The sequence below is a fragment of the Cucurbita pepo genome, chromosome LG11, assembly GCF_002806865.2.
Source record: "Cucurbita pepo subsp. pepo cultivar mu-cu-16 chromosome LG11, ASM280686v2, whole genome shotgun sequence".
Taxonomy (NCBI): Eukaryota; Viridiplantae; Streptophyta; class Magnoliopsida; order Cucurbitales; family Cucurbitaceae; genus Cucurbita; species Cucurbita pepo.
The window spans coordinates 7,291,858-7,303,583 of record NC_036648.1 but is presented as its reverse complement, the minus strand read 5'-3'; the positions used below and the strand labels follow the sequence as shown (position 1 = coordinate 7,303,583).

At 38.6% G+C, this 11,726-nt stretch overlaps 1 protein-coding gene and 1 pseudogene across 1 annotated transcript; both read right to left on the bottom strand.

The window, feature by feature from the left end:
- The window catches only part of LOC111805562, a 4,214-nt pseudogene extending 3,938 nt beyond the window's left edge, over positions 1-276 (bottom strand).
- Positions 277-5,982: 5,706 nt separating this feature from the next.
- On the bottom strand, positions 5,983-7,434 carry LOC111805560 (acetylajmalan esterase-like). The gene is made up of 5 exons (XM_023690669.1): positions 7,164-7,434; positions 6,868-7,080; positions 6,639-6,787; positions 6,287-6,560; positions 5,983-6,211 (listed from the first exon to the last, which is right to left on the bottom strand). Exons 1-5 carry the CDS (start codon positions 7,432-7,434, stop codon positions 5,994-5,996), a joined length of 1,125 nt encoding a protein of 374 aa, XP_023546437.1. The 3' UTR covers positions 5,983-5,993.
- Positions 7,435-11,726: the final 4,292 nt, after the last annotated feature.

Genomic DNA, 11,726 nt, shown 5'->3' with positions numbered 1-11,726 from the left:
GGTGCCACGTTTCATCAACTGCAAGTCATCCTTGAGTCTCAGTTCACGAGCTTTCGACTGATGGCTGAACGTAGTTTCCAACGCAAGCCAAACATCACGTGCAGTAGAGAGACCAACGACAACAGCCATGGCTTCCTCAGTGAGAGAGGAGAGCAGGAGACAGAGAAGTCGTTGATCGGCTGCTCTCCATGCCAAATATTTGGGGTTGAGTGTTGAAGAGGTTTCTGGTTCAAAGCGAGGTGGTGGAACCATAGTTCCATCGACATAGCCCAGCATGTCTTGACTCTCAAGGAGAGGGAGAAGTTGGCTTTTCCAAAGAAGATAATTGGAGGAAGAAAGTTTGATGGTGATCATATGGATTAGAGTATTGAAAGGAAGAAGATGATAAGAAGATTCGGAAGCCATAGAGAAGAAAGGGTCAGGGTTGTTAAACCGAAAGAGCTCTGATACCATGTGAATGTTTGCTGAATCACCACACCTTAAATGGGGGTGAGAGTTCTCTTATTTATAATCATTTTCAGGATACAGAAATATGGTAAATTACAAATAATATGGAAATAGTAATAAAATGAAAGAATAATAAATGAATGCAATATAAATAAGAGGGCAAATATGGTAACCCGTAATGTAAGGCAAATATCTAGATATTTGCCTTATAGTGAACGGTCAACTATCCTTAACAATTCCCTTCAATCTCGCCCACAAAGAACAAAGCATTCTCGAAGTTGTTGGTTAATGACCTCAAGATCTTCTCCACAACCCGCATCTCGGGTAACATTTCTCTGTTTCGATTTAGTTGGTTTACCATAGTCTGTACCGCATAATATAGTCAGATACATTTTTTGACTCCTTCATCTTCATGCTCTTTAACTCACCACGAAGAGTTTGGAGACGCACTTGCTTGACTCGGTTGATTTCTTTGAACATCTTTTCTAAAGTGTCCCACGCTTCTTTTGAAGTAGTTGCACTGACAATCTTCTCAAAGCCCGACTCGTCAACGGCCCGGAACAGCATGTATAATGTCGCCTTATCCTTTGATCGCAATTCTTTTAACGCCTTGTTTTGTGCCGCCGTATAACCCGTATTATCATTTGGTTTTTCGAAACCTTCTTCGACCACCTCACATGCATCTTGAGAGTCGAGAAGAAATTTCATTTGGATGCTCCAATTCTCGTAGTTCGTCTTCGTTAGAAGCGGTAGCGGCATTTGACCCATCACATTCGCCATCGGCTTTGATACCAATTTGTTAAAATAAAACTCACTAATCTGTGAAGTAAATCTCACACACTAACGATAGAACGCTCCGATATCGCTTTGTGAAAATACTACTCGCGTACTTGTGAAGGAGATGTCGAGAGACTAGAGACAAGGAGACTAAGAACACTGATTTTATAATAAAAACAACATTTTCTATTATTTATTTTCTCTCTGGTTGTCTTTTCCTCCTACTTTACAATAAAAGAATTAGTTATTTATAGGTTTTTTAACCCTAATAATAGGTTTGAGAGAGACGCCATAACCCTACCATTATTGGTACAGAGGCTCTTAGCCTTTTCTTTCCCCTAACTTTTCAAATTTACCTCTCCTACCAAATTACTTAAAATTAACCTTTAACATTTTAAATTTATTTCAACAAAGACCACCTAATAGAATATTGTTTATGTCTTATTTATGTGGCATGTGTTTGCATTCTCTAACCCCAATAGCGGGGTCACTTATTTAATGGGGTCACTTACTATGTATTGTTAGATAAAACCTGAGTTTTTCATTTTTCCTTATTTAGATTCACACGATTTTAGAATACCTCGTTTCACCATTTGACAAACACGTCGGACCAAAGTTTTAGACTGCAATTTTGTAGGGAGTGGCACAGATTTAGTTGGCCACTCTCCAGCCATTTTTAGATAATTTATATTTAAATAGGAAATGTGTTTAGAATATCAAACAATCTGATTTTAAGCCGAGTCAAAATTTCAGCTTTCTCTCTCTTTGTTATTTTTACCCATTTTATTTTTTCTTCCAACAACCTGTTGTCGAAGATTTCCTCTCACCGAGAAGAAGGGATTTCCCTGGCTGATTATCGAAATCCAACAAGTGGTATCAGAGTCTCGTTGAAGCGATCGGTAGTATACCATCACAGAAGAGCCAACCTATCAATAATCAAGTTGAATAGCTCAAGTGGTTAGAGCGTCGACCTAACAACACACAGGTCTCAAGTTTCGAGTAGAAGAAAATGCAAAGTGCGAAAATAAACACACATCGTGGGGTCCATCTCGAGCAGGCTCGCTCACTCCTCCACGTCGCCACCAAGTGCTGGCATCTTCATCACCACCACGAAGAGGCCGACACTGTGATGATGGGCGTCGAGTTGTCGTTGATTGGATGATCAGGGAGACAACGACAGCCGTCATTCAGGATCCGATGTTGACAAGGTCAAACTATAACGAGTGGACCTTGTTGATGCGCGTCAACCTACATGCGCCGCAAGGGGTTATGGCACGCTGTCGAGCCAGAGGAAGGAGAAACAATTGAGTACCGGGAGGGATCGGCTGGCGTTCGCCGCCATATTTACGAGGTCGGTGTACAACGAGTGCGGGAATCCAACATTAGATTCTCTTTAAGGACGGTGAATCCGTCGATGATTTTTCAATGTGGATCACGGGACTCGCCAACAGCATCACCACTCTCGGTGGCATCAGCGAGACAGAAATCGTGAAGAAGATGCTGCAGGTCATCCCCGATCACCTCGAGCAAGTTGCGATTTCGATCGAGACATTGCTTGACGTGAACGACATAATGGTGGAAGAGGTGACCGGAAGACTGCGTAACGTCGAGCAGTGGAAGAAAAATACCGTTTCAGCTGTCGACCAGGAGGGTCGTCTACTCCTCACTGAGGAGGAATGGCTTGCACGCCTAAAGCTCCGTGACGACACCGGCGAGAGCAATGGGCCTTCCCGCCGTAAAGGCGGTAAGAAGCCATGGAAATCTCGCCGACACATGCTCGGGAAAGAGGCGGATCAAAAGAAGGAGGAGCTGACTAATGACGGGCCAATCGAGTGCTCGTACTGTGGGAAGAGAGGTCACCCTTTTCATGGTGACTGCATCAGTCCTACCTGACATCCCTGATCCCGAGGAAGAGCTCCCCAAATCCACAGAGGTAATCGACGACGGCATAACTGCTCCGGTGAACGTCGAACCCGAGGAAGAACTCCAACTGTGCATAACAAATGCACCTGGGGAGCCAATTCGACTAAAGGAGGAGCGAGTGCTCGCTCAAATCGGTGAAAGAGGCGAGCAGCAAGAGCACCGGCGATGGGTCCTCGACACGGGGGCAACAAACCATATGACCGGGGCCAAGTCTGCGTTCTCCGAGCTTGACTCGGGGATTCGCGGGACGGTGAAATTCGGCGATGGCTCCGTCGTCGAAATCGAAGGGCACGGCACCATCCTATTCGTCGGCAAGGGAGGCAATCATCACAAGCTGACCGGCGTCTACTTCATCCCGAGACTCAAGGCTAATATTGTGAGCCTGGGTCAACTCGATAAGGCCGGCTGCCACATTTCCATCAAACGCGGGCTACTTAGGATCCGCGATGATCGACGACGGTTGCTCACGCAAGTTCGGTGCATGGCAAACTGCCTTTACATCCTAAAGCTAGAGATAGAGCAACCAGTCAACTTCTCGGCCAGGTACCGGAAGATGGAAGACCTATTAGGAAGAGGTGAACCACCTGGACTGGCGGCGCGCCAACTCGAAGAAGAGGCGGCAGAACAAGACGTGGAGTCTCGAGGACATGCCGCCAGGGACATCGAACAACCAGTCAACCTCTCGGCCAGGTACCGGAAGATGGAAGACCTATTAGGAAGAGGTGAACCACCTGGACTAGCGGCGCGCCAACTCAAATAAGAGGCGGTCGAACAAGACATGGAGTCTAGAGAACATGCCGCCAGGGACACCGAGCCATAGGGCTCAAATCGGAGTTCAAACAAAATAAGGTAGATATACCACAGGTTTTAGGAGAAGATTGTCCGATAAAACCTGAGTTTTTCATTTTTCCTTATTTAGATTCACACGATTTCAGAATACTCGTTTGACCATTTGACAAACACGTTGAATGGATCACCAAAGTTTTAGATGGCAATTTTGTAGGGAGTGGCAATGATTTAGTTGGCCACTCTCCAGCCATTTTTAGGATAATTTATATTTAAATAGAAAATCTGTTTAAAATATCAAACAATGTGATTTTAAGCGCAGTCAAAATTTCAGCTTCTCTCTATTTGTTATTTTTACGCATTTTATTTTTTCTTCCAACAACCTGTTGTCGAAGATTTCCTCTCACCGAGAAGAAGGATTTCCCTGCCTGATTACCGAAATCAAACATGTATTTCTAGAAAAACTAAGGCACCCATGTACGATTAACGGTGGTGTCGCATTAAAAACCATGGAATTTATGTTTGAGTAGTTGCATTTTATTTTATAGATGTTAGGTTAGTCTAGGGCATTATTTTAATTTTTTCTTTAGTTTTATTTTATTTTGCATTGAATATTTCGCGTTGTTTTATCTTAAGACTCTTAGGCAAACGTATTAATCCATGACATCGTCTTATAAAATTATTTTAAATGAATGCTTCGACATAAAAATTTATGTCATGCGTAATTGTATGAGAGTGAAATGACCATCATGCTTGGCATGGTGCACGACGGTTGTACTTTCTGTTGGGATCGCACACCAACTCACACACTCGATCACAAAGAAATAGGAGAGAGAAAATGTAAGGAGAAATATGGGATACCGGATTTTTATTGATGACTTAGAGATTTACACAAATATAGAATAATGAGAATGAAGAAAGTACCTCTTTAAAGCACTGCCTAACATAAATTGGAACCAAGACAATGTACATGGTTTCAGTTTACTATATATAGCTTAAACATATATAACATATATACCAGCCAGCTTTTTACTATAACTAGTCGTTTACTGTATGTATGTATGTATGTATGACTATTTTCGATATATAATTTTATTCGCTACAAGATTGAATAAGCTATAAATATACATCAGGCTCAATATCCCAACTAATTTGGATGTCTAGCTATAGTCCAAAGGAGCTAGCCCGACCAACAGGTCCAAAGGGTGTGCGAGCCCACCTGGTGGGCTCATGTTTGCATACGTGGGCCGTGTGTAGAGAAATACTACACATCTAACTTGTACAGATTGGAGACCACCTAAGAGAATATTGTTTATGTCTTATTCATGTGGTATGTGTTTATATTCTTTGACCCCAATAGTGGGGTCCATTACTTAGTCGGGTCACTTGTTAAGTATTTCCAAAAAAAGTAAGGCACCCATCTACGATTAACGGTGGTGTCGCATTAAAAACCATGGAATCTATGTTTGAATAGTTGCATTTTATTTTATAAATGATAGGTTAGTCTAAGGCATCATTTTAATTTTTTCTTTAGTTTTATTTTATTTTGCATTGAGTATTTCTCGTTGTTAAGACTCTTATGCAAACGGATAAGTTCATGACATCGTCTTATAAAATTATTCTAAATGAATCCTTCAGCATAAAAATTTATATCATGCGTACGTTAACAGCTCTATTTCAGCAGTAAATTAGGGTTGTTACAAGGTGTCTTAAACCCAATTTAATACTCAAACCACGTAAACTTCTATGAAAACATACCATTTGAGAGTAATGAAACATGTTCACGATGACAATTTCATTATATTTCTTAGTTTTTGGAATAATATAACGAAAATATCAACCAAATATTTACTATGTTTCAAAAAAAAATTAAAAATATACCAATATTCTATTAATGAATTTTAGAAAATATTACACCAAAAAAACAATAAAACAAAAACAAAAGCCAAAACCTAAAATTCTATTAATGAACTTTATAAAATATTACACCGAAAAAAGAAAAAAAAAAGCAAAAACAAAATACTAAAGCTAAAAACCAAAAAAAACAACTAAAACAAAATTCAAACAATGCAATGAAGTTGTGGAAAGATGTCGTGAATGAGCCAATATGCCATGAATTTGTAAGCCTTTTGAGTCAAATGGATTCCATCCCAACTAACACGTTCATCTGGATTTGAACAAACTGATACTCCACCAACTCCGCACATCTTCATGAGGCTGAAGTTGTAGTTTCCTCCAATCCCGCAACATGATTTTTGCAAAGAAGCTTCATCAAACCCTAAATACAACAAACATGAATGATTAAGATATCAATTCTTTTGTATTAAGCTAATAATAATTAAGAAAACCATACCGAGGGTAAAAGCACGACGAAGGATCCACAACAATGCATTATAGTAGTCACCATATACGATTACGGTGTGTGGATTCTCTCTCTTGAGCACTTCAATAGCTTGCTTGATTTGATCATTGTGATAAGTAGCCAAGCCATTCAAATCTTTCAAACAATGAAGTTCATCGTAGGCAGTTGTATCATTGGTTTGGAATCCGGTGAGATAGATAGGTAAACATCCGATTGGAAAGTTTCCAGGAACAACAACTCGAGTAGCTCCGTAGCTTATCACTTTCTGCAGACACACAAAAAAAACGTCAGAGATAAGTAAAAAAGCCCTAATTCAAGAAGTTAAATATATACCCAAAATTACCTCAACGGCATTCTTTATGGTTTGAACAACTTGGGGCACCATATCTTTCACCTCTTGAATAGTTTTGCCTTGGAACAACGCATAGTTATAATCGTTCCCACCGATCTCGCCCACCAAGAACAAAGCATTCCTTAATTTCTGGTTGCAATCTATAAGATACCAAACAAAATACACATTAAAATGAAGATATATAAAAGAAAATATAATTAATTGGAGAGAAATTAGAAACCTCTTTGATTGTAGCAAATGGAGTTGAAATGAGAGAACATCCAATAAAGTTGTTGGTTGAGAGAAGAGTTGGTGAGCGGAGATAAGATTTGGTTTTGAGAAAGAAGTTGAGAAGACAAAGCCGTAGAACCAGCCACTGCGAAATTCACTCCATGTCTTGTCAATGCATCTTTGTTCAAATAAGGGTTCACCAAGGGAAGTCCAGCGTCCAAAGCTGCAATAAGACATATCATTAGACACCCATTTGGGGGCTTCTTCACAATATTAGTACAATATAAGGTTAAAAGGAAGGGATACCAAAGTAATCAATCATGAGAAGACCATTGGAGCAGCGACCAGTGGATTTGTTGAAGAACGTTTCACCGTAAGGAAGATTAGAAAATGGGGTGTTGGGGTTTTGACGAATGAGATTTCCGGTGTCGGAAATTGAATCGCCGAGTTGGTAAATAGCGTCGAACATACAAGTTTTGAGCAGATGGGCTTTGGATGAAGGACAGCCAAGAACTGAAAGAAGAACAAGAAGAACAGCAAGAACAATAGAGGAAGGAGATTTGGTGGAAGCCGCCATTGTTGAACAACTTCTGAATTTGAATTGGAATTGGAATTGTTGAATGGTGGAAGGGTGAGAGGTTTGGTTTTATAGCTTACTATCTTTTCCCAATCCTTTTGGGAAAATAAAAGGGTTTTCATTTGTTTTTGAATTTCCTAATCTTTTAAGGATAGGATTCCAACTTTCCTAAATCTTAGGTAATTTCAAATTGATTCCTTTTTATATTTTAGTTTTTATTAGTTTTGTTTTAGGAAATATAAATTCAAATATTATTTCAAAAGAGAAAAGCTATTGGATTTATAAATTTAAAATAAATAAATATTATCTATTAAGTTTTTTAAATTGTTTAGGAGAGATGAAGTATCCCTTAGACACCAATGAAATTAAAATCTATCAGACATACAATTGAAAGATTGACAAACTATTAAACTTTTTAAGACAAAAAGGTTCGAAGTTAGAATGATATAGATATTTCGTATATTACGAGAAGGATTTGAAGTTAGAACTCACTTGTCTTGGATGGAGATATATTACACATGAGGTGTTGTGCTTACGTAATTAACTTGATTGTGAATGAAGGGCTTCAAAAAATACATGACTCCACTTCCGTTCTAACGTAGTGAGGTATCTTAGATCATCCCCTAAGAGATTAGAAAGGTTTATAGATTGTGTTGAACTTGTTTGCTTGAATGTGGCAACTAAATGAAATTCCACTTATTTAATGCTTAATCATACCTTAAAATTTGACAAACCCTTCTAAGTATCAGAGGAAGAATTAGATTAGGTTGAGTTCTTCAAAGAAAACAACCATGGAAACAAAATTATATGGTCACCAATCATTGATGATTAAAAAAATGTTGGGTAAAGTTTTTGAAGGTCTTGTACGATGTCAATACAAAGATAAATGGTTCTTTATATGTGACTTATAATTCTTATTTTCATGAAATTTGGGGTATTCAATAATTTTTAATTGAGTGGAGTTCGAATGTAAACTATGTATTAATTAATATGAGTTCAAATGTGAACTCTAGGCCGACATTTCGACGGATCCGACTTAGGTCTGATACGCTCGAACTATTTTCGACTAGTTTCAACTCTCCAAAGCTTTTAAGGTTAGTATGACATACAATGTGATTACTCATACAATGGTTGGGCTTAACCCTATTGAGCTAGTGATGATATTTTAACACTCCCCTCAGGCCTAGTCCTCATTTGTTACACCATGTTGAGTTGACAGCGAAAACTCTCATGTTTACCAGTATTCAGCCCTTCTGTAAACAAGTCTGCCACCTGATCATTTGTCTTGATCTGCTGCATCTCGATTTCTTCCTTCAAGACTTTCTCTCTAATGAAATGGTAGTGTACTTCCACAAGCTTTGTTCTAGCATGAAACTCCGGATTTTCTGCTAGGCGAATCGTAGATTGGTTGCCGCAATGAAGTTATATTGGATAGTCAATTCTCTGGTGCAAATCTTCCATCAAGAGTTTCAGCCACGTACGTTCTTGAGGTTCTCCAGCTGCTGCTCTATACTCTGCTTCTGTAGTTGATAATGATACTGTTGGTTGTCTTTTGCTACACCAAGAAATTGTTCTCGAACCCAACTTAAACACATACCCAAAGGTTGATCTTTGAGTATGGTGATCTCCTGCATAATCAGCATCACAGTATCCAACTAGCTTGCAGTCTTTGCTCCTTTTGTACAGAAGACCATAGTTGATTGTACCTTTGACATATCTCAAGATCCGTCAAGCCGCATCCAGATGAGGCTTCTTTGGATTTTGCATGTACCGACTCATGACTTCAACTGCATAAGAAATATTAGGCCGAGTTAAAGTTAGGTAGATAAGACTACCTACTAGTTGTCGGTATGTCATTTCATCATTCAACTTTTTGCCTTCATGTGCACAAATCTTGGCATTTGTCTCTATCGGTGTGGAAGCTTATTTGCATTCTAACATGCTGAACTTCTAAACCATATCTCTTGTATACTTTTGTTGACAGAGAAACAATCCTTCATTGTTTAAGCTCTCCTAGCTCTTTCATTTGAAAACGTATTGATAAATTTTTTCTTGTTTGATGAATTTCTTTTTCTTCATCTCCGGTGATAATCAAATCGTCCACATAGACCAACACAATTGCCAATTTTTCTTCTCTTTCTTTGATAAAAAAGCTTGAGTCTGCATGTGCAACTAAATCCCACTTTCGGTAAGAAATTCAACAATCTTACCATACCAAGCTTTTGATGCTTGCTTCAACCCATAAAGAATTTTTCTAAGCTTGCATGCGTGGTTAGAATTAGCTGCACTCTCAAATCCCTTTGGTTGGTTCATGTAAATCTCCCTGTCTAACTCTCTGTGCAAGAAAGCATTCTTCACGTCCAATTGCCACAATTTCCAATCTTTACTTGTTGCAAATGCTAGCAGAACTCGTACATAGTGATCTTTGCCACTAGACTGAATGTTTCACCATAGTCTAGTCCATATTGTTGAAAAAACCTTCGAGCTACGAGTCAAGCCTTGTACCTCTCAATTGATCCATCCGGTCGACGATTTATTTTGTAGACCCACTTGCAAGAGATGGTTTTGACATCTCCCTAGCCTTGGTTCTAGTTCCCAAGTTTGATTATGTTCCAAGGCTATAATTTCTAACTCCATTGCTTTCTGCCAAGCTGAGTTGTTAATTTCTTCCTCCGTGTTCTACAATACCTGCATTGGCATACTTAAGATTTGGCTTTTGGATTCTTTTTTATCGCCTAAGTTGTTGATGTGACGTTTCTTTTTCAACAGATTCGCTTGATTGAGTCATTTCTTCCTCATCAACATCAATGTCAACAAGTCTTCAGGTACATCAACATTTGGTTGAGTGTGTGTAATTTGCTCCCCCATCTTCTGTTGTAGAATTTCTTCGTTGTTATTTAGATCTGGTAGAACTTTCTTCTCGGGGGACCACCATGTAGATGCTTCATCGAAAACTACATCTCTTGATGTATAGCATTTTTCACTTGTTGGATCACAGTACTTCCACCCTTTCCTTTGATTGTCATATCCGACAAATATGCACTTGACTGTTGATCGCTTGTGGATGTATATAATAAAATGATGTAAAATTCACAAAAATAAGTGCAAGTATACACTATCACAAGTAGCAAAATACGTAAATTATCGATTCCATAGGGAACATATCTTTTTGGTTAATTTTATCGCTGAAAATTAAGTGAGTTTTTGGGTAACATTCAAATGGGTGTGGGTGATTTTAACTACTTAAACAAAACTAAAACAGAGTGTCAGTACTCTCGAAAAAATAGAAAATGATGAGAAAATCAACTAATGAGGAAGGTTCGGCTAAGAGAGATTAAATAGATAAGTTGTTGAGTTTTGTGGTAGATTTTAGTTTCTTTTAATAAATTCTCAAGCCCACTCCCGAGGATCATGAATGGTGATTATTTTCATAATCGTTGTAATTTCTATTAACAAGACTCTAGGAGAAGAATTATTCCTAACCATTCTATTACCCTTCAAGTCTCCTGTCTCCTTGCTATGGAACTAGAGTATTAAAGAGGATTTCATTGCTCCCTCTCTTCTCCCGAATAAGAGAAAAACTATGTATGTAAAGTAGCTAATTAAACACACATGTAAATTATTAACAACTCTTTAATAAACTAAAATCATACCGTCAACATATTTAAACTATATAAAACTCTCTCGCCTCCCCTATAAAGTTTATCTCTCCATACAAACTGAATTAAACAGAGGAACTCAATCTTAATCATATAAAATTGATAGAGTAAGAAAAGAGAGTAAGGAAATAGAGAGTTATCCAGCTTTGTTCCCGTTCTTCAATGGAAGTTTCCTTCCCTTGAGCTCTCACGTCCACCTCGTTGTCCTAATCTATCCTTTTTGGTCTTCTCTTCCTTCTACTCTCAACAGCTGCTGGATTAGGCTTTTTCTTCTTCTTCTCTGGTTTCACAGCAGTTCACAGCAGCAGAGGCACTGCTGTCTAATTCGATTTTTCTCTCCTAAAGTGTGTCACCCTCCTCTTGGTCTCTTTTTCCTTTTATATTGAGCATGGGTTCCCCTTTAGGGCTGAAAATGAATAAGTAGTCCACATAAGATGTTCCTCATTCGATAGTCAATGACCCACTTAGACTGCTGATGTGCATTTAAAATTTCCATGTCATCCCCCATTTGTTTCCAAATTTACTACCCCCTCATGGTTCAGTATAAATGTATGAAATTTTACTACATAACTCAATTAAATGTACAATTAAGATCGATTTATGTCAAATCATATTTTTTTTCATGTTGGACGG